At 49.3% G+C, this 27348-nt stretch overlaps 1 protein-coding gene across 2 annotated transcripts in view; it reads left to right on the top strand.

Moving 5' to 3' along the window:
* LHPP (phospholysine phosphohistidine inorganic pyrophosphate phosphatase) overlaps positions 1 to 27348 on the top strand; it is a 119002-nt gene that overhangs the window by 17660 nt on the left and 73994 nt on the right. For both annotated transcript variants that reach the window (XM_049646623.1, XM_049646622.1), the window contains exons 3-5: positions 3373 to 3526; positions 9967 to 10030; positions 10878 to 10970. In XM_049646623.1, the coding sequence (XP_049502580.1) occupies positions 3373 to 3526; positions 9967 to 10030; positions 10878 to 10970 (311 nt within the window). The remainder of the gene's footprint in view (positions 1 to 3372; positions 3527 to 9966; positions 10031 to 10877; positions 10971 to 27348) is intronic.

Below are 27348 nucleotides of genomic sequence, written 5' to 3' on the forward strand. Positions count from 1 at the left end.
GAGCCTGCTCTCTTTGATCTAGAAGGGACGGAGGGGGCAGGGAATTGTCACGGGGCAAAGTTCTAGCTTCTAGGGTTGGTGGGGGTGGGGAGAATGAGGGCTGGATTGAAGCCCACAGGTTTCTGTCTGCTACCACCCCCTACTCCCTCCCTGCCTCCCCTGCCCCCCCTACCCACCCCCCACCCACCCCCCCCCAAGCTTAAGCTCTGTTGGTGAAAAACAGCCCTGCTCTCTGGCAAATGGTACAAGGTTTACATCCCAATCTTAGCCTAAGACAAGGAAAGAGCCCCTTTGACCCTCAGTGCAGAGTTCTTCTGGGAAGAAGTAGAAGGAGCAGTATTATCTGGTACCTTCTGAATATTTAAAAAGAAGAAACATAAGCAGTGCTTCGGAATTCAGGACACTTTCCTGTCGATGCACTGAGCCCTCTTTCTTCCCCCGCGCTTGGTATTTTTATTTACAAACCACTGGCAGAAGGATACTTCTCTGCCTCCCGGCAGGAGCGGCAGGAGCGGCAGGAGCGGGGGGGCCCCCAGAGTTTGAGGGTGCTCCCTGAAAGGCCCGAGTGTCAAATCCATAGCTCTGGTGCCAGTCAAGGGCAATATGCCCAGGCTTTAGAAATCCTGTTTCTCAAAAATCCTTCCTCTGTGATCTGGGATCACTGCCAGCGTCTTTAGAACAGGTCCTCAAAGAGAAGGAAAAACTTAAGAGAGAAAATCCCTGCCCCTGGGGCAAAGGGAGGGTTGGGGGTGGAGTGAGCAGGGAGGGAGGGGGGAGGGTCAGCATTTGCCTCTTAAGGGCGCAGAAACAAGTAGATATTAGAGCTCGCGCTGGCTGGAGGGGCAGCCAGAGTGGCCTCTTGGGCTGCAGTCCTGCCTCTGTTTTCAGACTTGGAGTCTTTTTCCAAGTTTTATTGTTGATGAATTCTCCCCCCCCAGCCCCCCCGCCCCACCGCCCGCATATTATTATGACATTTTGAAACATACATCGAAGCCGAAGGAATTTTAGTTGGAATATTTGTATGCTCGTCACCTTGACTTTACCAGTGACATTTTTACTGTATTTTGTTCTTCATGCGTCTGCCCGTCCCTCCGTCCATCTTTTCATCTTATCTTTTTGATGCATTTCAAGGTAAACGGCAGACATTGGTACACATCCCCAAAACTTCAGCACATCATTAACTAGGGTTCAACATCTGTTTATATTTCTTCTTTCTTTTTTATTTATTTATTTATTTATTTATTTTTTATGTTTATTTATTTTTGAGACAGAGACAGAGCATGAACGGGGGAGAGGCAGAGAGAGAGGGAGACACAGAATCGGAAGTAGGCTTCAGGCTCCGAGCCATCAGCCCAGAGCCCGACGCGGGGCTCGAACTCACAGACCGCGAGATCGTGACCTGAGCTGAAGTCGGACGCTCAACCGACTGAGCCACCTAGGCACCCCATATATTTCTTCTTTCTGATAGGAAATTTATGCACGATGAAATGCAGATCTCTCTAGTGTACTTCTGAGTTTTCGCAGATGCGAAACCCTGTCACCATCAGATTCTAGAACTTAACCATCACCTTGAAAGTTCCCTCACATGCTGCCCAGTCAGTGCCCATCCCCTCCTGCCTCAGGGGTACCTAGTGTTCTGGTTTTTTCCCTTCTGAATAGGTCTGCCTTGTCTAGAGTTTTATATAAATAGAATCATACAGCATCTAGTTGTGTCAGGGGTTCTCCAGGCCACACTCAGGCTTGATGATTTGCTAGAAGGACTCACAGGGCTCAGAAAAGCTGTCAGACTCAGTCACAGCTTCCCACAGTGAAAGAACACAGCGTGAACTCAGTAAGGGGAAGAGAGGTGTGGGTGAACTCTGGGAGAATCCAGGCGACCTTCCAGTGGTCCCCTCCCGTGGAGTTGCCCTGAGATGCACCTGATTCTCCCAGCAGAGATGTGTGACAGCAACTGTGACATGTTGTCACCCAGAGAAGCTGACTGGAGCCTTGTGCCCAGGATTTCTATTAAGGGTCCCTCACGTGGGTCTGTAGCACCTGGGTGACTAACCCTGGCTGCTCAGTCTCCAACCCCCCAGGGCCCCAGGCTTACAAAACACTGTTTTCTGGTGGAATATTCCAGGGGCTCAGAGGTGATCTCCCAGGTGCTGGTGGAAGGCCTGTCCTGAGGACAGCCTTTCTTTGGAATTTGCAGGATCCAAGCAGCCCAGGCCTGCTGGGTTTTTGTTTGTTTGCTTGTTTGTTTTTATTAAAAAAAAATTTTTTTTTTAACATTTCATTTATTTTTGAGAGAGAGAGAGACAGAGAGCAAGTGGGGGAGGGGCAGAGAGAGAGGGAGAGACAGAATCTGAAGCAGGATCCAGGCTCTGAGCTGTCAGCACAGAGCCTGATGCGGGGCTTGAACCCAAGACCCGTGAGAGCATGACCTGAGCTGAAGTCGGACGCTTAACAGGCTGAGCCACCCGGGCACCTCTTTGTTTTGTTTTGTTTTTTAAGTTTATTTCTTTTGAGAGAGAGAGAGAGAGAGAGACCAAGTGTGCAAGCAGGGGAGTGGCAGAGAGAGACACAGAGAGCAAGAGCGAGAGCGAGAGCGAGAGCGAGAGAGAGAGAGAGAGAGAGAATCCTAAACAGGCTCATGCTCAGTGCGGAGTCTGACACAGGGCTTGATGTCATGACCCTGGGATCGTGACCTGAGTGGAAATCAAGAGGCAGACACTTAACCAACTGAGCCGCCCAGGTGCCCTGCAACTTTCCCTGTTTGATGGAAAATTGGGGAGGGCAGAGAAGGTGAAGGAGGAAGAAGCTTTCCTCAGGGCATTGGAGAGCCAGGCCAACAGGGGTGAGGCCTTCCTAAGGACGGGTGAGCTGGGCCAGCAGGGGTGAGCTTCTGCTCCTTCTTTTCAGCCTGTGTGTGTGTCCCAGCTCTGCTGTGTTCAGTGGCATGGGGCTGGAATGCTCGATGGTTCCTAGAGTCTGGGTGCAGCAACAGCCGCCCTCTAAAGGTTACCAGCAGCCGGATTTGACCCTACATCCAGGGATCTGTGTCTTGCAGGCGAATCTCTTCTCAGTTGCAGGGCTGTGGGTTTCCTACCTGTGGTATTGAACTGGGTAGTCCCTGGGGTGATGCGGTGTTGGGGCAGGGACCCCAAGGGCGGGCCCGTCTTTCTCCTAACAAGCCCTAACTGTGGAACATTCCTTCATCTGTACAACGGGAGTAACAGCCCTTCCTGGTTCACCTCCCGTACAGCTGTAAGGGTCAGGAGGAACATCCGAGAAAGGGGCAGGGCCCACGTGGCAGGCAGAAGGGGTCCCGGGAGGAGACGGGAGGTAGGCCACGTCACCCCAGGGCTTTATCCTTTTTTCTCTTTTCAGGAATCCGCTCAGAATTTGCCCAGATCGACACGTCCAACCCGAACTGTGTCGTAATAGCGGATGCAGGAGAAAGCTTTTCTTACCAAAACATGAATAAGGCCTTTCAGGTGCTCATGGAGCTGGACAATCCTGTGCTCATATCTCTGGGAAAAGGGTAAGTCAGCTTCAGGAAGAGCGTTTCTGGCTGCTTTGCATGCCGTTCTGTGGGCCTGTGCCTTAGAGAATCAGTAAATGGTGCAGAAAAGTGGGTGTGGGGTGAGCACAGGCTGCCTTCCGTTTCCCTCCCTGCTTTGTTTCTTTCTTTATTTCTTCCTTCCTTTCTTTTAATGATGTTTGAGGAAAGTAGAATCCTCTGACTTCAAGAGCAGGTTGGTCAGGCTTCCATGCGGGCTCAGGGCTGGGAGAGGCTGGGGGAGGGGAGGGGAGGGGAGGGTCACTGCGGACGGAAGCTCCATGGAGTCTCAGGGCGCCAGTGCTGGCTGTCCCAAGGTTAGGTGCGTTCGCACAGGGTACGGCACAAGGCATTGAAGGATTGTCTCCAGGGGACACGTGAGTAGGGAAGAAAAGGCTTGGCGGCCCGGAGGAAAGCTCTGGGCCAGGCTCCACGTCTCGGGCTGCAGAGCATGAGCTCTGTAAAGTTGTGATCTTATTACCAACATTTTTGTCGGAGCCTTTAGCACAGTCCTCATTATCTGTTTGTTTCTTTCTTTCTCTCTCTCTCTCTTTCTTTCTTTCTTTCAAGCATTTATTTTTGAGAGAGAGATAGCAAGCTGGGAAGGGGCAGAGAGAGAGGGAGAGGAGAATCCCAAGGCACAGAGTCCGATGTGGGGCTCGAACCCACAAACCTCAAGATCATGACCAGACCCAAAGTTGGACGTTCAACCGACTGAGCTGCCCAGGTGCCTCATGTCTCTTTCTTTTAAAAAACCACATTGGTTATTTTTCTTAACATCTTTTACCACCAAGACAGCACAAGTTCATGGGAGGAAAACTAGAGCCTATGGATGAGCAAAAAGAAGAAAAGAGAAAGTGTTTTCATTCCCCTGCCCAAGAAAACAGCTGTCAACATTTTGGTTTGTGTTCTTCCACGTGGTTTCCAGTGCAAACAGATCATTACAAACGGATGTATTCAGAGCATCAGTATCAAACCCGACCCAGCTTTGTCGCCCGGGTTCTATTCTTTGCCAGATAGTACTTTATGAACAACTCTAAACTCAGTTAATAAATACCTCTATGGGGCGCCTGGGTGGCTCAGTCGGTTGAGCGTCCGACTTCGGCTCAGGTCACGATCTCGCGGTCCGTGAGTTCGAGCCCCGCGTCGGGCCCTGTGCTGACAGCTCAGAGCCCGGAGCCTGTTTTGGATTCTGTGTCTCCCTCTCTCTCTGCCCCTCCCCTGTTCATGCTCTGTCTCTCTCTGTCTCAAAAATAAACAAACAGTACTTTTGTTTGTAGCATGGTTTTCCTAGAATCTTTTTTTACAGGCTGTCCTGTAGATTTTTTTGTTTTAGAGATTTATTTAAAAAAAATTTTTTTTTAATGTTTATTTTTGAGAAAGAGTGCAAGTGAGGGAGGGGAAGAGAGGAGGGAGACATTGAATCCGAAGCAGGCTCCAGGCTCCGAGCTGTCAGCACAGAGCCCGATGAGGGACTCAAACCCGTGAACTGTGAGATCGTGACCTGTGCCAAAGTCGGATGTTCAACCGATGGGCCACCAGGTGCCCCAAAGATGTATTTATTTTTGAAGGAGAGAGTGAAAGCTGGGAGGGGGCAGAGAGAGAGGGAGACATAGGATCTGAAGCGGGCTCCGTGCTGACAGCAGCGAGCCCAGTGAGGAGCTTGAACCACGAGAGCCGTGAGATCATGACTTGAGCTGAAGTAGGACGCCCAGCTGACTGAGCCACCCAGGTGCCCCCATCCTGTAGTCTTTTTAAGCCAGTACCTTCTGAGGGACATTAAGTTATTTCTGATTTTCCACCAAAGTAACGCTATGGTCAGCATCTTCGTGCATTTAGAATGGTGGGCATATCTGAGGTTCTGGACTCATGTCACCAAGTTGCTTACCAGAAAGCTGTGCAGACTTACTCTGTCATCAGCAGAGGCAACACTAGGGTTTTAGAGTCACGGGCTCTTAAGGGTGCAGGGGCACCGTGGAGCCCTGCCCCAGCGTTTCGTGCCCTGCGGGAGTTTGGGGGCCCGCCTCTGGGGAAGGCTTTCCCAGTTTAGATGCTTCTGCTGGTTGGGAACTCCCGACCTCTGCCTGCTGGACAGGGCAGGCCATTCCGGTAGTCAAGGGAGGGACCTTGTGTTTGGCCACCAGCCATTGGTAAGTACTTTCTGTGCTCTGTTTTGTTTAATTCCGATCACGACCCTGAGACTTGTAGGCCATGGCATCATTTTACGGGTGGGCTCATTGAGGCATAAGGAGGTGAACTAGGCCAGGATCCCCAGCTGGTAAATGCTGGGAATGCCACCCGGACCCCGTGCTTGTCACCTCTAGGCTGTATTCGAGAGCAAATGTTTGGCCCACACAAGATCCTGCATTCTGGGGGGACCTGTGTTTAAAAATGGGGAGATTTTTGATCTCGGCTCAGGTCACGATCTCTCAGTCTCGTGAGCTTGAGCCCCGCATTGGGCTCTGCGCTGACAGCACGGGGCCTGCTTTAGGATTCTGTCTCTCTCCCTCTCTCTCTGCCCCTCCCCTGCTCGCGCCCTCTCTCTCAAAATTAATAAATAAACTTCACGAAATGAAAGAAAAATCAGAAGATCTGACAGTACAGGGCCCCACATTCCTGAGCACACAGAAGCTCAGCGGAGGCCACTGCCTCCATGAACTCTAGTTTACCGCAGACCCCACCACGTCCTGTTGTCCCCTTCACCACACTCAGTCACTTGCCACTTAATCTTGTGCTGCTCGTTGTTTTTCTCATAGTAGAGAAGTATTTCTTCATGGCTGTGCCTCTGTCAATAAGGCAAACAAAAGAGATTTCAGGAAAGAAAAGAGAAGCTGTATTTCTTTTAGGAGGTAAAAATATTCTCGTGTGTTTATCACACAAAATAAAATAATCCAGTATTAGGATTCTTCACAGAAACGAAACCAAGTGGATTTGGATACACACACACACACACACACACACACACACACACACCCATCCATATATATGTGTGTGAAGAGAAATTGGTTTTTGAGGCTAGGTAAGTCCAAAATCTGCAGGGCAGACTGGCCGCCTGCAGACCCAGTGAAGAGTTGTGGTCTCAGTCCAAAGGACGTGCCTGTGGGCAGCATCCTTCTTGCTCAGGGAGGTCAGACCCTGCTGTTCTGGCCTTCAACTGATTGGGTGAGGCCCACCACACAATGGAGAGCATTCCGTTCACTCAGAGTCCACTGATTGAAGTGTTAATCTCACCCCAAAAAGACCTTTACAGAAACACGCAGAATAACGTGTGACCAAATATCTGGCACCTTGGCCCAGTCAAGTTGACGCATAAAATTCACCATCCTAGTCCCTTTCCAACCTCACAACCTTCTAAAGTTTAGGGCACTGCAAACCATGGAACCTGGCTTGCTTAATTCACTTAGGTTCCAGGCTTGGTCCTTCAGGCACCCCTAAAATCAACCCCTCCCCAGAGAACAGCATAATTGAGAAGCTCTGTTATAACTCATTTATGTTAAAAGTTTTTTCTTGAAAATTGTCTCTAATTTTTACAAGTTTTTGTTCCAGATTTTAGATAGCGATCAAAGTAGATATGTTGTTGACCAGGAAAAACAAATGGAATCAGCTGCTTTTTAGCTTTGTCATTCAAGAGTAGGCAAGGGTTTGTTTTACGAAGCAGCGGTTAGGGTGCCTCTGACTTAGGGTGTTCTGACTCGGGCTATGGGTCGGGTGCTCAAAAACGAGAGAAAGGAACCGCCAGCTTTCGGGCTTAGGTCAGCAGCTTCTCGGGACAGCCCAAGGACAGCTGTCCTGTCCAAGTGGGGGTCGTCGATGGTGAGGGGCCGTCCTCCGCCAGAACAGGGCTGAGCGGCGCCCCCGAGGAGGCAGGACGGCGGAGGCACTGGGGCAGAATGTCCTCCTCCTGGAAATGGAGTGATTTACATTTGGCATCTGTTTGGACCGGGAGTGGGAATTGCCTTTGTAATTTCTTCTGTCATGCTGCCGTCAGAAAATTAAGCTGTTTACGCGACAGACTATGGAAGGTTAATGGCTCTTGTGGGAAAGGTCAAGTGGTCATTTTGAAGGGAGGCCGTGCTGAATAATCGGAAGGGCAGAAGAATAAAGCATAAAATCTATCTGACTGCTTCTCCCCAGCTTTTCCCGGTCTTTCCCAGCACCCCCAGTTTCTTCTTTGTGGCTGGAACCGAATGTTCCAGAACACTCTGGAACTGAGTGTTCAAACCAGGCTTGCTGTTGCTCTCCTTATGCCAGTAACAAAAGATACTGCATGAAATCGCTTATGTTCCTGGAATAACCTGGGCTTTTCCATTTAAAAAAATTAACAGGTACTTCTAAATTTTTTTTTTTTAACGTTTATTTATTTTTGAGACAGAGAGAGACAGAGCATGAACAGGGGAGGGACAGAGAGAGAGGGAGACACAGATTCTGAAACAGGCTCCAGGCTCTGAGCAGTCAGCACAGATCCCGACGCGGGGCTTGAACCCACGAACCGTGAGATCATGGCCTGCGCCAAAGTCAGACGCTCAACCGACTGAGCCACCCGGGCACCCCAACAGGTACTTCTGTTTATTGTGCCTCTAAAAATGTTTTCAGCCAACAGATGGCCTTCAAGGTGGCTCTTTTGTTTTCCTGAAGAAAGAGGAAATAAAGAAAAATTCCGGACACTATAAAAACAACTCAGATTCAGTTAAAAAAAAATTCTTAAGGGGCACCTGGGTGGCTCAGTCAATTGAGTGTCCAACTCTTGATTTCGGCTCCAGTCATGATCTCATGGTTTGTGAATTCGAGCCCCATGTTGGGCTCTGTGCTGACAGTGCAGAGCCTGCTTGGGATTCTCTCCCTCCCTCTTTCTCTGTCCCTCTCAAAATAAATAAAGTTAAAAATAAATACATGCATGCATACATACATACATAAATAAATAAATAAAAGGGGGAGCATTTTTAGGCCCCCAGTTCTGTAAGCAGGAGGTAGTTCTTTTTGACTACCAGGCATCTATCTTCCTGAAGGTGTGCGGTGTCCCGGCTGGTTATGGGGTGGCCCCTAGAGCACAGAGCCTCAGATCCCTGACCGGAAAACCTGGGGTTCGCTTGGAGACCAACGAGTCCTGTCGTGACAGGAGCCCCCCCACCCCACCACCACCCCAGCTTCGTCACAGGGGCTCCAGGCTCCAAACCCCCGTGACGAGTGAGTGCCGGGGGACCAGCCCTGGCCAAAGCCAAGAGTTTGGCCAAAGCCTTGCGTCACTGCCCGCGGGCATTGAGTGCTGGCGGCCACCGGCCAGGCTCCTGCAGCCCTCGGGGCCTCAGGTGGGGCAGAGCCAAACAGGCAGGGTTCCCGGGCCCTGCCGAGCTAGAGGGAAGGGCACAGCCCCGAGGCAGCTCCTGGGAAGCTCGGTTCTCACCGATAGGCACAGAACAGGTTGTAACCCCCACAAACTGGGAAGACTTGCGTTCCTCCTTTCTGGCCCAGCCGGGGTCTTACCGCCTGTAGCTCACGCCGGGTAAACGCAGTGATAATATTCTCTAATATTGTTTGAGCGGTTTTCTGCATGTGAGGCGTCATGTTGAGAACTTCTCTTGGGTCTCTGCATCCGTGTTGTCCAATGTCTCCCAGACCCGAAGGACATGGGAAAGAGAGCCGGGCACCTGGTGGGATGGGTCTCACATTTTAATAGTCCCGGGCTTCCAGGAACCCTGTCTGTAGAGAGGCACGGGTTAACCTATCTCTGTTCCTCTTTATGGTCAAATGGCTTTGCTCAGAGAGAAGAAGGCTTCGTCTACCATGTGTCCTGAGGGGTCTGCCCATGGCCTGGGGTGGGCCGGACAGTGGAGGCCAGGGCCGGCACTGTGCTCCCGAGAATCTTGAGATCATCTTCAGAAAGGCATGCTTCCAAGAGCCGAGCTGTGTGGGTCTCCAGTGAGACAGGGAGGAGATAGCTGTCTTCTCGTAAGCGCATCTGGGGCCCCTGAAACCTAGCACCTTGACCTCTGGCTAATAGGAGCTGCGGTGGGGTGCCGTGGAATAATGGAGTTTTCTTTTTCAGGAAGCAATTAGGGGTTAGTTATTAGCAGTTAGGGGTTCACCACATGCCCTGTGGACCTGCTGTCCTTCCCTGGAACACGGGTCACTTGTCTTTCTCTGTGTTAGCGGCTGGATCCATCTGCCCCCGGGGGTCCCCAGAGGCCGGCAGCAGGGGACCATTGGGACTGAGATCTGCTGGCCCACTTGCTCTCCTGCCCGGGTGTGGTGACCTGGCCCTGGGCCCTGTCGTGCAGACCTCCATCGGTCGTGCCCAGTGTGGCATCTGGACAGACCCTTACCCGTGGCTCTGCTCTCTTGAGCTGGCAGAACAAGGACAGGGCAGTCTCTCTTGGTACGGCTCCCGGGCCCAGCTCACCTTGTCCCCTCCTGCTCTTTTGTAGACGTTACTACAAGGAGACCTCTGGCCTGATGCTGGACGTCGGTGCCTACACAAAGGCGCTCGAGGTACCTCCCTGAGTCTGTCCGAGCCTCCTTCAGATCTCGGGGCTGTTTGGGGTGTTTCTGGTCTTTCTGGAGAAGGGGGCGTACTCCCATGTCTGAATCGGCTCTTAGGTTTCCACAGTGGGCCCTCCTATTCGGGCCTTCAAGCTGAGCGCCCTCTCTGCCCCAGAGCTTGGCCCCTCAGCCGCCTTGGTCGTCACTCTACTGTCCTGTCCTTCACGCTCCCCCACACTCCAGCCTGCCGGCTGTTGACCCGGCTGGCCCTCCAGCATCCCCACTGCCACTCTCCTCTCAGACTCTCATCGAACCACCTGCCTCGTTCCTAACACCTGCGACACCTGGAGCTTGATGTGTCCCGATGGGATTCCTTCCCGACTCCCTCCTCCAGCTTCCAGGGCCAGGCTCAGATGGGGCTCCCCAGGGTCCCCTCTGACCCATGCCTGATCACCTGCCCCAGGTCACTCAACTGCTACCCTGGCTCCTTCCTGCCTGTGCTCAGGTGGGAGGGTTGAGCACACTGGCAGATAGAGCCATGGCCCTTTTCTCCTGGAGGGCAGGTGACAAATGAGAGCATCAGCCCAGGTGGCCCGCCTCCTGCCGTGCTCAGGTTTTTGAGCAGGGGGCCCACTAGGGGTGCCCCCAGCATCCTGTGCACCCTGATGTGGGGTCGCGATGCTCTTGCCTATGAGATGTGTCTCGCAGCCCCTGTGTCCTGCCTCCTGGAGGCTCCCGGCCCCCGGGGGGACACATTTGGGGCACTCTTTCCTTGATTCCCTGGAGGGAGGCCTTTGGATCCGTATCCACCTGTTAATCCTAAACCCATGCCATGTGTCCTTTTCTATTTTCCCAGTATGCCTGTGGAATCAAGGCCGAAGTGGTGGGGAAACCCGCTCCCGGGTATTTCCAGTCGGCCCTGCAGGAGATGGGGATAGAGTCTCACGAGGTAGGCCAGCCGCTCACGGGCGTGTGTGGAAGCGGGTCTTTGGGGGGGGGGGGGGCCGGGCCCCCGGGGGGGGGGGCGAGGGGGGTCTTGGGGGGGGGGGGGGCCCGGGCACTCAGGTGGGGCAGCCCTGGGGCCTGAGGTGGGCCTGAGGCCTTGGGCAGCCTGTGGGGTTTGGCTGGGCAGCCAGGTAGGTGGGCCCTTCCACCCATCAGAGCTGATTGTCCTGGGGAAAGACCGCAGAGGAGGCCCACAGAATGCTTTCAGCCTGTGGAATGCGTTTCAGCGTAAGAGTAAGAAATGCCTGTGGCTGTGTCCCAGTGACTTTTGCTTCTTCTCCGGACGAATGAGAACTGAAGTGTATTAATGTGTCAGTGTTTTAAACATAGTTCGTTGAGGGGCGCCGGGGTGGCTCTCAGTCGGTTAAGCGTCTGACTCTCCATCTCTGCTCAGGTCACGATCTCACGAAGAGCCCCGAATCGGGCTCTGTGCTGTCAGCTTGGGGATCCGCTCTCCCTCTTTCCTTCTTCCCTTTCTGCCCCTCCCCTGTGCGTGCACATGCACGTGCTCTCTCTCAAAAAATAAATAAACTGAAAAAAATAGTTCATTGGAAGGCCAACATACAGCAAGAGTCAAACAACATGTAAGCACTAAATCGTGCGTCTTGCTACCTTTACATAATGACTGTTTTTGGCACTGATGGCCTTCCCAACATCTTAAAAAGAAAAAAGCACGATTTTTTAAAAGAATTTGATGCCTCCAGTGCCTCCCACTTCCCAGGTAGTGTGGAGTTGGTCCCCAACAGCAGGTGGTTTTCCGAGAGCATCGCTGAAAAGACCATGGGCACATGTCTGCAGCGGGCCCCGGGCTGTCTGTTTTGAACGTTGGCACTGAGGACAGCATCAGCATCTGCAGTGAGGCTGTGCCCCCAGGACCACTGTGATGCTTGCTGATTGATTGTTGGACCCGAATTTCCCACATGTGTTCTGGTCTAGAGCACTGGTCTCTCAAGATGCATGGGGACAGTCCCAGAAGTCTGGACCCTCTGCCCCTCCCCCAGTCTCCCCAACATCTGTGAATCTCAGAAGGCAGGGTCTCTGAGGTTGCCAGGAAAAACCCAGAAAATGCCTTGTGAGGTTGGTAAGAGAGGAGAGAGAGAGGCTTGTGTTTTGAATGAACAAAGACCACAGGAGTAATGACCCTGGGTTTTCACGACTTTGTTTCATAGGGTAGAATTTCTTTTTTTATTGTGGCAAATTTCAGACATACATGAAAGCAGAATGATACAGCGACTCCCCCCACACAGCCATCACTCAGATTTAACAAAAGATTTTTGCCACATTCCCTTGTTGTATCTTTTTTGCCTTTTTTCAACTTGTTTTCTTTTTTTTTTTTTTTTTTGCTGTTGTATTTTAAATCCCAGATTTGTTGTCATGTGTATCCTTTCATATTTTAGTAATGCCTTCCAAAAAAAAGATAGTTATTTTTCACATAACTACAACACGTTAAAACACCTAACAATGGCCAACAAACACACAAAGAGATGCTCTGTGCCATCAGTCAGGGAAATGCAGATCAAAACTACAGTGAGATCCCACCTCACACCCACTTGGATGGCCATCCATAATCATTTTAAAAACAAAACACAAGGGAAGATGGCCAGCGTTGACGAGGATGTGGACACATTGGAGCCCTCGTGTGGGAATGCTGGCCGGAATGTGAAATGGGGCACCCCCTCTGGAAAACAGCTCCTGGAGAAGGTAAACAGAAGCATCCTATAACCCAGCAATTCCACTCCTATGTACGCATCCAAAAGGATTGAAAACAGGTGTCCAAACAAAAAGTTCTACATGAATATTCATAGCAGCACTATTCAACATCGCCAAAAGGCGGAAACAATGCAAATGTTCATCGACACATGAACGGATAAACAGAATGCGGTCTATTCACACCATGGAATATTTCAGCTATAAAAAGAATGAAATACTGATCAATGCCATGATGTGGATGAACCTGGAAAACACGGGAAGCGAAGGAAGCTAGGCACAAAAGGCCGTATTTTACATGTTACGTAGCATTTGTATGACACGTCCCAAATAGGAAAATCTGTACAGACGTAAAATAGATTAGTGATTGCCGGGGGAGTGGGGGGTGGGGAGGGGCTGTTGATGGGACAGTCTCCTGTTGGGGTGATACAAATGTCTGAAAGTGGACAGGGGTGATGGTCATATAATGTGACTATGCTTTATGCTACTGATTTGTATACTTTAAATGGTTACATTAGTACATTTTATGTGTTTTTTTATCACAGTGGAAAAAACCCCAACCTACAAAATCAACAGTGATTCCTTAGTATTTCCCAGTAATCCGTATTTAAGTCTCCCTGCCTGGCTCAGAAATGTTCTTTGACGTTGATGTGTTTGAATCAAATCCAAACGGGGTCCACATCTCCTGTGCGGTTGTTTTGTCTCTGAAATCCCTCTTTTTAACTTTTTTTCCTTTTTTTTTTTTTTAAGTTTATTTATTTTGAGAGCGAGTGTGAGCAGGGGAGTGGCAGAAAGAGAGTGAGAATCTCAAGCAGGCTGTACACTGTTAGTGCAGAGCCCGGGGCTCAAACCCACAAAGCTGTGAGATCATGACCTGAGCTGAAATCAAGAGTCAGACGCCCAACTGAGCCCCCCAGGAGCCCCTCTTTTTAACTTTTTGTCATGGAACATTCCAAGTATCTGTGCAAGTAGGGAGAGTAGCATCATGAGCTCCTCGTTTCCCATCACCAAGCCTCACTAATTATCAACTAATAACCACTTTAAAAACTTATGTGTAACTGTTCATTCTGAAGTAATTTCACACTTACAGAAGTCGCAAAATTAGCACAGAGAATTTCCATCTGCCCTGAAGCCAGCTTCCCCAAATGCTAACATCTTGCATAACAATCGTGGGAGAATTATAAGATCAGATGTCATCATGGGCCAGCACATCCGCATCTTTATATGGGACACGTTGCATTTAGCAGTCCCTTCCCCTGTGTCCTGCCTCCTGGGCCAGTCCCTCAGCCTTTCTGGTCTCTAAGGACCGTGGCATTTTTGAATAGTACTGGCTGGTTATTTTGTAGAATATCCCTCAACATCAGGTTTTTTCCTGATGTTTCCTTGTGACTTCATTTAATTTTTGGCTATGCGCTTTGGGCAGGAATCTCACAGAAACAGTGCTGTGCCCTCTTGGTGTGCTGCACGGGGACAGGTGCATGATGGCACTTTGCCCCTTATTGGTGAGGTTCACTTTGATCAGTGTCGGAGGTGATAGGTGCCAGGGTTCTCTACTGTGAAGTTACTCCTTGTCCCATTAACTAGTAAGTATCCTGTGGGAAAGCATGTTGTCTGTGTAAGTATCCTTTCCCGTTTTTCTTTTCCCGTCTCAATGTTTGCATCCATTGATCAATCATTCTTTTTAATAAATTAATTAATTGATTGATTTGAGAGAGAGAGAGAGTGAGTAGGGGAGAGGGCAGAGGGAGAGAGAGAATCTCGAGCAGGCTCCATACTCAGTGCAGAGCCAGATGTGGGGCTCGATCCCATGGCCCCGGGGATCATGACCTGAGCCAAAGTCAAGAGTCAGATGCTCAAGCGACCAAGCCACCCCAGTGCCCCTCCAGTGATAATTTTTACCTGAAGCACTTCTTACTGTGGTGTTTGCCGAATGGTCATTTTGTATTTCTGTCATTCCTTCTGTATTTGTTAGTTGGAATTTACTGTAAGAAAGAGCTTTCCTTTTTTTGTCCCCATTTGCTTGTTCATTCCAATATGGACTCAGGGCTATTTGTTTTATTCTCTAAGTTACAACTCATTCCCGTTGTTATTTATTTTGTTGTCAGATTGTCCCATATTTGGCCATTAGGACCCCTTTCAAGATTAATACCCTCTTGTTTAATCTATACTCTACCCATTCTTCTCCCCTAGATTATTTTGATAAATTTTTTTTAACATTTATTCATTTTTGAGAGACAGAAAGAGACAGAGCACGAGCTGAGGAGGGGCAGAGAGAGAGGGAGACAGAATTGGAAGCAGGCTCCAGGCTCTGAGCTGTCAGCACAGAGCCTGATGTGGGGCTCGAACCCACGAACCACAAGACCATGACCTGAGCCAAAGTCGGAGGCTTAACCAACTGAGCCACCCAGGTGCCCCTCTCCTAGATTATTTTGAAATGTTTATGAATTTATTTTGAGAAAGAGAGTGCGCATGTGTGTGTGTGTGTGTGTGTGTGTGTGTGTGCAAGTAGGGGAGGGGCAGAGAGAGAGGGAGAGACAGAGGATCCCAAGCAGGCTCCCAGCTGTCAGTTCAGAGCCAACCACGGGGCTCGATTTCATGAACCATGAGATCACGACCTGAGCCAAAATCGAGTCAAATGCTTAACTGACTGAGCCAACCGGGTGCCCTTGCCTTAGATTATTTTGAATCATATCCCAGAAATCTTGTTACTTTATGTATGAATATTTCGGTGCCCCTAAAAGATAGGAATTTGTTTCAAAATCATAGATAATGCCATTATCACGTCTAAAGAATACCAACAATAATTCTTTAATATTATTAAATGTCCAATCATTGTTCACGTTCCCTTGTTGGTCTTATAATTGTTTCATGTTGCTTGCAATTTGTTTGAATCAGACTCAGATGAGGCTCTTGCATTGTGATTGGTCCGTGAGATTCTCAAGCGGTGTTTTTATCTACTGATTCCCAACTCCGCCCCACCCCCATCTCCCTCTTGTTTCTTCCTTGCAACATTATGAAGCAGAAACTGGGCAGTTTGTCCTGTGGAATTTCCCACAGTCTGGATTTCGTTGATTACACCTCGGAAGTATTCCTTCACATGCTCGTCTGTCCTCTGTTCTCTGGAGATTGATAGTTAGATCTAGAAGCTCGCTCAGAGTCTGGTTCAGTTTTTTCATGATTACTTTATAGCTGGTGATGTGTCCTCCATCAGTAGGCACAGAGTGTCCCCTTTTCTCCTTTTGTGTTGTTAGCTGCTATTCGTGATTGGTGTTGACTCCTTTAATTCATCAAAGGCAGCAGAATGGTGATATTTGAATTCTGTCATTCCTTCTTCGTTTTTCCCTCTGGATTATTCCTATATAGGAAAGCTGCTCACCAACTGTTTGTTACCCTGGGGCGCAGTTCATATAGGGAACTCCAGATAAATGCCTGGGTTTTTTTTTTTCATAGTTTATTAGTTTTCAGAATAATGAGTTGATTCTCTAGCATCTTCCCAAGGTAACAAAGGATTTTTTTAGGGGCACCCAGGTGGCTCAGTCAGTTAAGCATCTGAGTTCAGGTCATGATCTCATGACCCATGAGTTCGAGCCCCAGGGACAGGCACAGAGAGAGAGAGAGAGAGAGAGAGAGAGAGAGAATCCCAAGCAGACAACACACTCGGCACAGAGCTCGATGTGGGGCTTGATCTCACAACTGTGAGATCACAACCGGAACAGATATCTAGAGTCTGATGCTTAACCAGCTGAGCCACCCGGCGGGGGGGGAGGAGCAGAGAGGGACGGAGAGAGAGAATCCCAAGCAGGCTCCTTGCTGAGCTGCACTTGAGCTCATACTCCTGAACTTAGATCATGACCTGAGCCGAAGCTGATGGAGCCACCCAGGCACCCCTCAACATTTACGTTTTTTTTGTAGTTATGTAAAATATTTGCTTGATTTCAAAATCAAATCCCTAAAATAAGATACAGTTAAGGGAGTGGAGCTTCTGTCCTTTTCTTTCTCTTCCTACTCCTGTCTCGTTGGTAGCCCTTTTTATAAATGTTATGGCTTACCTTTTTTTCTGTTTCCTTTTGTTAACATTTATTCATTTTTTGAGAGAGAGAGTTAGAGCACAAGTAGGGGAGGGGCAGAGAGAGAGGGAGACACAGAATCCTTAGCAGGCTCCAGGGTCTGAGCTGTCGGCACAGAGCCTGACACGGGGCTCGAACTCACAAACCGCGAGATCATGACCTGAGCCGAGGTCGGACGCTTAACCGACTGAACCACCCAGGCGCCCCACCTTTCCATTTCTTAAATGTAAACAACTGTGTATATATTTATATCCTACTCATTGGATACGTTTAAGAGGGAATAAATTCTGAAGATGATTTGTTACAGGGTGGAAGAAAGGCTCCCATAACTTGGATTTAAAAGCCGGTATTTAGAATTATATGAGCAGTGTGATCATAGTCGTCTCAGAACCTCCTCCAAACAGACAACACAACAAAAGCTGCCCCTGTCTAGAAAGTAAGGCCGGGGGCACTGGACGTCACATTATCGCTGGATGTATTTGGAGAGTTCGACCTGGGATGATTTCCCCCCTCCTCTTTTTGCTTTTTGGCATTTTTCAGTTATTTTCCCCGCTGGTACCTTTTCCATTCTGAATGAGAAACTGTCCTCTCCAAACCCCAAAGAGCAGCCGAGGCCCGTATGGGCGTCCCGTTAATCTGGGCATCTCATGTGGCGGGTGCTGGGGCTGTGGGCGTTGTGTTTTAGATTCCTGGTGAGTCTTTGTGTGTGATGAGGTCAAGGTCCCTCGGCTGTCCAGTCGATGGCGAGCATCGGATACCCTGGGCAGCTAAGGAATTGTTTTCTCTGGTGGCTCTGAGCACATGTGGCAAAGCTGAATCTTATTTACTTCTCATATTATCATTCTCCCTTCCACCCTCAAATGTCATTTCTGTCTCTCCCCTTGACAGTTGAGTGGCAACTTCTGTGTGCTGTTAAACCCTCACCCCACCGTTTTTCTAAAACGTTCATTAACGTTACTCGAGCCTCAGGATGTGTAGACCTTTTAAGGCAGTATTTCAAAATAAGGCCATTTCAAATGAACTGTGTCTTATGCACAAGGTAATAATTCTCTGATCCTGCCTCTTTATTTTTAATGAAAAATGCCTGTGAGGAGCAGTCTTGCTGTGGAAGTGCCAGGGCTGTGGCAAACCTTAAATTTTTCAAGCCGCTTTAATCAATAAAGTTATCAGCAGTCATTTCCCTTGATAACTGCTCCTTCCAGGCCAGGGCCTGCTGCCTCTGCTGAGTCCTCAGCCTGCGCTCAGAATGGACATAACCACCCAAATGCAATTTCCATTCTAACCTTTCCTCGATAGCCTAGAAATAACAGATTGCTGGTATTACTCTAATAGATTGGAAATTCAAACCTCTTAGAGGTAAGCAGGCCCTTTCCAGGATTCAGTAATAAGGCAAAGAATAACATACCTTAAAGGTTGCTTCTAGAAATACCTAATTTCTTATGGCTTAAGGCTTCGAAATCAGTGGGTGGTTTTACAGCTTCATACACAGCCCGAATGATGTGAAGGTTTTGGCAGTTTTCCATACACGTAGAAATTCCGTCCTTTGCAAATCATGCAGGTTTCATGGAAATTGGGACTGTTGAAACCAGAGTGCTTAGTTAGCACGGGAGTCGGTACACAGCAGCCAAGAAGCTGGGGGTTGGGGGGGGGGCGCCCATCTCACTGATGGGGAGCCCAAGGCTTGGAGAGGAAGGACCTCGAATACGTGAACCGTCACAAACCTATTTATTTCGTGGAGTCCTTGCTCCAGTCCTCGTCATAGGCATTTGCACCTCCATATTGAGGTCAAGGCAGGATTCCCCACCTCGGCACTCTTGACATTTGGGAGCCAGATCATTCTTTGTGGTGGGGAGCCACCCTGTGCATTACCGGATGCTTAGGACCCCCTTCCCCCAGTTGTGAAACCACAGCTGTCTCCAGATGTTGCCAAACATCCCCCCAGGGGCAAGGTTGCCCCCCAGGTGAGAACCACAGCATTAGGGAATAGTCACAGAAACCCTAGTGCCGAACCCAAGATTAATCTGCTGATGAGGCCTGTGGCCAGGACCCCATCCCCTCCAGGCCTTTGCTGTGCCCCAGGCCTCCAGGGGGGCGTCAGCCACATAGCAGGATTTTTCGGTTTGGTGATTGGACTTTTTAAAGGCACACGAAGTAGGACAGTATCACTTTCTAGTTTCAAAAATACTAAATATTGTTGACTGAATACCAACCATAGAAAATAAAGTTAGACAGGATCTTAGGGGGTGAGGGTAAATGCCCTAGGGATGGTCTGTCGAACATGTGGGCAAGGGTTGTAGGTTTCTCCCAAGAGGGCCGGGCATAAAACGCGGACTAGGCTCTGTCATTCTGCTGTCATTCTGCTCACTGGTTCTCAGATCGTTCATTCTAGCTACGCGGCTACGGGGACAGGCTGTGGGTGGCGAGACCTGTGGGTGGGGAGGGAGTGTCCAAGCGGGGCCACTCATTTCTCTCATGGCCTCGTCCCCCTCGGGAATTTCCACGGAAGGCCCATCCCCAGTCCCCTCCGCCAGCTCAGGCCCGCCACCCGCGAGTCTTGGGTGTCAGTTCAGGGAGACCTTGCAGGGACCATGTGAGCCCAGAGCACCGGGAGAGAGCGGACCAGCTCCTGCAACCGGATTTGAACGTGAAGCTCTGTCTCCAGACAGGGACAGGCCTGACACCACAGCCCCGGGTTTGAGACTGTCTGGAGTTTCGGGAAATTGTGGCTCTGAGGTTGTCGTAGGCATGTATCCCAGTCACAAGGGGTCTGTAAAACCTTTACTTACTTATTAACGATATTTATTTGTTTTTGAGAGAAAGAGAGCAAGGGTGTATGTGAGCGTGAGCGTGGGAGGGGGAGGGGCAGCGAGAGGGGGTGCAGCGCATCCAGAACCTTCTCTGGGCTGTCACCACAGAGCCCCCCACTCAGGGCTCAAACTCACGAACTACAAGATCACAACCTGAGCCGCAATCGGATGCTCAACCGACTGAGCCAACCAGGCGCCTCAAGAGCCTTTTTAAAAATAAGATTTTCTTCTCCTCAAAGCACAAGAATTTCATCGTGTGAAGTACGTGATGTTTGTTAAAGGCAACAGGGAAAATTCAGAAAGTACAAGGAAAAACACTGTTCCTCATCCCACGAACCAGAATAACAGATCCCGCGTAACCCTTCCAATATTTTAGTTTCTAGATATACATTTTTTTAGAAAGTTTATTTTTATTTTGAGAGAGAGAGAGAGCACGCAAGAGGGGGAGAGGGGCAGAGAGTGAGGACAGGGAATCCCAGACAGGCTCTGCTCTGTCAACACGGAACCCCCCATCGTGGGGCTCGAGCTCACCAGCCATGAGATCATGACCTAAGCTGAAGTCAAGATTCAGATGCTTAACCGACTGAGGCACCCAGGCGCCCCATCTGTAGATACATTTTTAACACACAGTTTGAATGATCTTCTTTTTTTCCAATATTAAGTATTAAATACAATATTGTATTGGGAGCAGTTTCCTTTGTGCCTTTTTAGACACTTTCACAAAATAACGTCTGTGGCTCTGTGGTGTTCTTCCATATGGGCTATACCATAATGTTCTTTGTATCCCCTGTCATCGGATGTTAGATGACTCCCAATTTTCCTATCGTTACCAAACCCTATGAATACCCTTGTATGTGTGCCCTTTTGTACAAATCTAATTATTTGTGGAGAAATCTTACCTAGAGGGTAGTTGTTGGGCCATGATGCACATTGCTTCTTTTTTTCTTTTTTTTTAATGTTTTATTTATTTTTGAGAGGAAGTGGGGGAGGGGCGGGGAGAGAGAGAGACAGAGAGAGACAGAGGATCCAGAATGGGCTCTGCACTGACAGCAGAGAGCCCGATGCGGGGCTCGAACTCACGAACCGGGAGATCGTGACCTGAGCCGAAGTCGGACGCTTAACCGACTGAGCCACCCAGGTGCCCCGAACATTGCTTATTTCTGTTTCAGAAAGGTGGTATCGGTTTATCTTCCTTACCGGTTGTATCCCCCGCCCCCCATCCTTACCACACCGTTTTTACTTTTTTATGACATAGCGGTCTTTGAGTTGTGCTGTGCTTTGGAATTGGGCCTCACGAATGTGTCGGACTGTGGGGGGATTCCTTAGCCGTGGGCCATCTCCGGGTCTCTGAGGGGGCCCGGGTGCCTCCAGACCTGCAGGCTGAAGACCCGGGACTCATCGAGTGCTAGATGTCCTCTTGAGGCATCTCCCTGGAGGGGTGTGTGCCCCTCGGGGCTGAGATCCGGACTGAGCCCCCGGCTCCTTCACCGCCAGCCCTGCTGTGCTGCCCTGGGAGAGGGAGGAGAGCTCCTGGGCAGAGTCCTGGGGTGACCAGAAAGTGTATGACAGGTGGGCTTGCTCCCAAACACGGTCACCTGTCAGCGCGGGTTCTTCCCCTGGCAGACGGTAAGGAGGTGCTGGCAGGCAAAGATTGAAGAAACGTGAACGAAGCTGCTTGAAAGCTCAGACCGGAAGACCTGCCTGCGGGGCTCAGTGCTCCCTCCGGCTCTCCGGGTCTCCGTGTTCCCTGGGAGTCCAGCCTCGCCGGGTGCCTCTGCCCTGCCTTCACCGTATCGCAGTCAGAAAGGAAGTGCATCCCGGGCCTGACAGGTAGGGGTTTTTTATTTCCCCCGACGGCGCACCTCTTGACCTCTATCTTCTGGCCAATGATTTTTTAAATCCTAAATGATTTGGCAATAATTGCCCCTCGTCGCGTGATCATTGCCCTTCACCGATAGTAAATCTGTGAAATCCCCGGAGGCCCCAGTGCATTTTGGTTTGCGGAGCCCACAAGCTGGCCCGGACAGGCATCACTGCTCCGGGCAGCTGCACGCCCCGCAGCGTCCCCGGCACCCCTGCGCTCCCCCAGCCTCACACGCGGCTTCGGGGCGCCGCCCGGATCGGGCATCGGCTCGTCGTGACCGAGTACAGCGGCCGCTTCTCCGGAGTTCTTCCTCCAAGGGCCCAGATCTCTGCTTCCGCCTTTGTGGGTCACAGCAGCAAATGGCCTTGCCCAGGAAGCCCCGGGAGGCTGTGTTCCGAGGGTGAAGACTTTCTACTGCCTTGGGGGAACGTGTGCACAAAATCTTCTTTTCCCCAGAAGCGTGGAAGGCATCAGGCTTGACACGGATTCGTTGGAAGACCTGTTTCATTTCCAAGTTACTTCTAGCAAGATGGCCCCCGGAGCCTCCGGTAGCAATGGACAGGGCCCTAGGTTGGAAGGTTAGGAACGTTCAGAGGCCTCGAAAGGGCAGAAAGCAGAATCTCATCCTGGGGCTCGTGGCTGGTCCGGCGCCCTCCTCCCGGATGAGCCGTGTGGTGGCCCCGGTGACCCTGGCTTGCAGGACCACCCGTGTGTGAGCCCTGCTGCTCTTGTCAGGAGGGACACGTAGCCCCCTGGCTGTTTCTTGTATTTGGATTTGGGGGCCTGGGTGGCTCAGTCAGTTGTGTCCAGCTTCCACTCAGGTCATGATCTCGTGGTTCATGGGTTCGAGCCCCGCGTCGGGCTCTCTGTGACAGCACAGAGCCCGGAGCCTGCTTCGGATCCTGTGTCTCCCTCTCTCTCTGCCTCTCCCCCCTCTCAAAAATAAGTAAACACTAAGAAAAAAAAAAAAAAACCCATTTGTATTTGGCAGTGCTCTCCCAAGCCAACAGTCATCCTAGAAGAAATTTCCAATTTTTACCGTACCTGGGTACTTGGCACTGGCACTATTACTCACTTAATTTTTCTTTAAATCGATGGAATTAAAAAAAAATTTTTCTTAATGTTTATTCATTTTTTGATAGAGACAGAACATGAGTGGGGGAGGGGCAGAGAGAGAGGGAGACAGAATCCAAAGCAGGTTCCAGGCTCTGAACTGACAGCACAGAGCCCGATGCGGGGGTCAAACTCATGGACCATGAGATCATGACCTGAGCTGAAGTCGGATGCTTAACCGATTGAGCCACCCAGGCACCCCTTAAATCGATTCATTTTTAAAAACTTAAATAAATGTATTTTAAAAGGAACTTTGGGGGCATCTTGGTGGATCGGTTGGTTGAGCGACCAACTCTTGGTGTTGGCTCAGGTCATGATCTTGAGGTTCATGAGTTCAAGCCCTGCACTGGGCTTTCCACGCTGACAGTTCTGAGCCTGCTTGGGATTCTCTCTCTCTCTCTCTCTCTCTCTCTCTCTCTCTCTCTCTCTCCTCTCTCTGCCCCTCCCCTGCTCACACTCTCTCTCACTTTCTCAAAATAAATAAACTTAAAAAAAATAATAAATAAGTAAAAGGACCTTTGATCACTCCTTTAAATGGAAAACCAGAATCCCTTACTTACCATAGAGATTACTCTTAAAAATAAATGCAAAACGGTTACATTAAAATGCGTGTCCGTGTTGTACCTAAAATCAAACCGCGTGTCACCCGTGTGCAAAACTGACTTTGGAAAACGTGGGATTGGAGATAAGATCAGAGGCCATTGGTGAAGCGTATGAAGTTTAGAATATTCGCTGGAAGAAATGCAGTTTTTTTCAAGTTCCTCATGCATGTGGCAGGCGGCTGTGGCCACTAGCCGTTGGCAGAGGTCTCAGTGCTGGTGGTCATTGTCCGTGTCCGAGCTTCTACCTGGGGCCTCCCTGATGAAGGCCCCTTCAGCCTCTGCTTGAATATGATTGAGTGGTACCTCCGAGGCAGCCTGTGTTGGTTGTTAGAAGAGCCTCGTGTTTACCTGGAACTACTTCTCTGACCCCCAGAGTGGCACCAGCTCAGTCTTTGGCCTTTTCCACAAACTCTTCGTGATTTCTCCAGTCATTTGAATGCCTGTTCAGGTGTTTCCAAGGACAGTCGCTTCGGGCTTATTAGCCTGTGCTTTGTGGAATGCATTGTATGGCCCTGCCCTGGGGAAGGGTGGCAGATGGGTTGTTAGCACACATATGGGGTCCCCTGCTGGGAGTGCCCCTACCTCCTAACCTGGCCGGCCCCTCTTGCCCTTCAGGTTGAAGCTCAAAACCTCACGTCCTCCAGGAAGCCTTCCCTGACCACTACCCCTCACAGCCTCCTGCACGTTATCACATTCTTGGCTGTGTATTTATGAAATTGTCTGATGAACGTCTGTCTTCTGTATTCAACCAGGAGCTCCATGAAGGCAGGGACCGTGTCTCTTTGATCCCCTGTGTCCCCACTGCCTGCCCCCCACAGGGGCTTAATACAAAAGTGCTGGGTCACTGGAGGCAAGAGTGCCATCATAGAGACTGGACTATCTCCAACAGGGCTAGATCAGGAATTTCCCCAACAAAACATTTCCTAGTGTGTTTTTCCTTTTAAACACATGCAGATAACTTATGTGCAGGCACTGTCGTCGATGCGTAATTGATACGGTTTCATTTAAATGCCACACCACTTAGACCCCTTTCACAGATTGAAGCGGAGCCTTGCCCAAGACCACAGAACTAGCAGCTAACAGAGCTGGAGTTTGAGCCTGGTTGCTCTGGCCCCACCCGAAACCTGAGCTCAGTCTGTCCATTCTGCTGGTCACACAAGGCCTGCCTCTGCTTCTACTGCCCTATATCCCCCACTCTGAGACACGAGACATGTTCCTTGCGGACTCCTGTCCTTACAGGCAGAGTCCAAATTCATTTCCCCAGTGTGAATGCCTCACAGTCATCGTTTGGATTGTCCTTGATTTTAGCTGGTATATCTATTCACTGATTAGCCACCCACACCTGACATCTGAATTCCAGAGGGGAGACTTGTGGAGTGACTGTCAGTTTCAAAGCTTCCACCCTGTCGGCATCAGGACACCCGTCTTGTCACGTGGAGTCCGGTTTCTCAGACCCATCTGGCCTCCAACCACGTAAAATCCCAACTGGACTTGAGAACAGATCTGGAGCGTGTTTGATGTCTGAGGCGTCCGATTTTTCTTCCACTAGCAGAATCTTGTCCTGAGAATATTTTGAAGCTTTTAATCAGAGTTTTGTGGTAGTTAAGTGAGGGAAGCTGTTCTTTTTTTCTTTAAAAGTACATATGTGGGGCGCCTGGGTGGCTTGGTCGGTTAAGCGTCCGACTTCGGCTCAGGTCATGATCTCACGGTCTGTGAGTTTGAGCCCCGTGTCGGGCTCTGTGCTGACAGCTCAGAGCCTGGAGCCTGTTTCAGATTCTGTGTCTCCCTCTCTCTCTGCCCCTCCCTTGTTCATGCTCTGTCTCTCTCTGTCTCAAAAATAAACGTTAAAAAAAAAAAGTACATATGTAAGAAGGTATGAATCAACGTAAACAATAATGTTAGTAATACATGTGGATATCGCAAAAGGAGACCCACTAATGACTAAAGTTCAGGCAGCACTGAAGTAGACTCTACTTTGGTGACCAGTGAGGAGACCTATTGGCTGTACCTCCTAAGTGTCTCCTGACGTCGGCAGCCATGCCTTAAATTAGGACACTGATCCAGTCAAGTTTTTGGATATCAGCTAAGTGCCAGCATCAACCCATAGCCCTGCCTGCAGGAGCTCACACGTTTCTAGAAAAGAACGATGAGTGAACCAGTACAATGCAGTAGGGGACGTGCCAGGAGGTAACCAGAGGGTTTTGGGGGGGCCTCATATCCCAGCTGGGTTCAAAGGTGGTGGTCTTGAAAGCCTGTTAGGAGTTGGCTGGTAGAAGAAGGGATCAACATATGCCATGGATCACTCTTTCTCTGTCCCTTTGTGCAGATCCATATTTCCACTTAGTACCATTTTCCTTTTGCCTAAGAGACTTCCTATTACATTTCTTTTGTGTGGATCTGTTGGTGATGATGCCTTTAAGCTTAAGATATCTGAAAATGCCTTTATTTTGCCTTTGTTTTTGAAGGATACTTTTGCTGGGTATAGAATTCTAGGTTGGCATTTCCCTCTCTCAGTACTTTAAAGATGGCGCCCCACTGTCTTCTCACCTGCATTGTTTCCAGTGGAAAATCTCATGTCTTATCTTTGTTTCTTACTGTGTAACAGTACTTTTTTCTTGCTCCAGCAGCTTTTAAGATTTTTGCTTTGTCCCTGACTTTGAGTAGTTTGATTATGTTGTGCCTTAATGTAATTTTCCTCATGTTTCTTGTGTTTGGTGTTGATTGGGGTCTTGGATCTGTGGATTTATCAGTTTTATTGTGTTTAGAAAATTTTTAGCCACTAGGAAGTCACATTTTATTTCTGTCACCTCCTCTCATCTTCCAGTTACATGTGTATCAGGCCCTTTGAAGTCATGTCCTAGCTTGATGATATTCTGTTCATTTTTGTTAAGTTACTTTTTTCTCTTGGTTTCATTTTGGATGGTTTCTATTGCTATATCTTCAAGTTCATTAATCTTTTCTTCTGTGTTGTGTAATCCTTTATTAATTTCATTCGGCAGATTTTCCATTCCAGACATAATGTATTTCAGGTGCTACCAGTATAAATAAAATGTAAGCATTATTTAGTACCGCACACTTGCGATTAGTTGTAAATGTCAGTAAATTGCGCTGTTATTAGTAATTAAAAATAAAAGCAGTTCTCTGTCGGAAAAAACAATCTGTTGTAGTTTCCATCTCTAGAGGTTCAATTTGGATCTTTTCTTTTATCTTCCATGTCCCTACTTGACATCTGGAACATATGTAAGATAGTTGCAGTAACTAATTTAATGTCTTTGTCTGCTAATTCCCACATCTGTGTGAGTTCTGGGTCAGTTTAGATGGATTGAGTTTTCTGTTCATTATGTGTGATGTTTGCCTTCGTTGCATGTCTGATCGCTTTTTTAAATTAGTTGCCAGACGTTGCAAATTCTACTTTTCGGAGGGGGAGGGTTCTGGATATTTTCGTATGCACTTTGTTCTGGGATGCACTTAAATGACTTGGAAACAGTTTGATCCTTCCAGGTCTTGCTTTAGAGACTTGGGAGGCAGTGCCAGAGCAGGGTTTGGTCTAAGACTAATTACTCCCCACTACGAAGGCAAGATGCTCCTGAGAACACTACCCAGTGCCCTGTGAATGATGAGATTTTCCAGTCTGGCTGGTGGGAACAGGCACTATTCCCAACCCTGTGTGAGGTCCGGGCACTGTTTTCTTTCATTTTGCAGTGTGATTCTTTCCCTGGCCTCGGCTGGTTTCCTCACTCATGTGTGCTGATCAGCAGTCTGCAGAATGCTGCCTCATTCAGAGGGACCCTCTGTGGATCTGTGCCCTTCTACTCTGGGTAGTCCCCTCCTCTCTGATACTCCATCCTGGGAACTTCAGCTGCCTTGGTCTCCCAGCCCTTAGCTCTTTCCCTCCATTCGGGGAGTCTGCCAGGCTCCGTGTGGTTCTCCCTCCCTGCACCCACAGTCTGGAAACTGAATATACTCGTGGGGTTCACCTCCTATGTTTCCTGTGTCCTAAAAATCATTGCCCTTCATTGCTTGATGTCCAGTGGCTTGAAAACTGTTGTTTCACATAATTTGTCTGGTTTTCATGTTGTGTCGGGTGGGAGAGTATATCCCAGAGGCTGCTTTTTGAAATGATCACCGGGCTGCAAGCGTTACCTTTGTGTGTGTGTGTGTG

This window comes from Panthera uncia, chromosome D2 (assembly GCF_023721935.1).
Source record: "Panthera uncia isolate 11264 chromosome D2, Puncia_PCG_1.0, whole genome shotgun sequence".
NCBI classification, from domain to species: domain Eukaryota; kingdom Metazoa; phylum Chordata; class Mammalia; order Carnivora; family Felidae; genus Panthera; species Panthera uncia.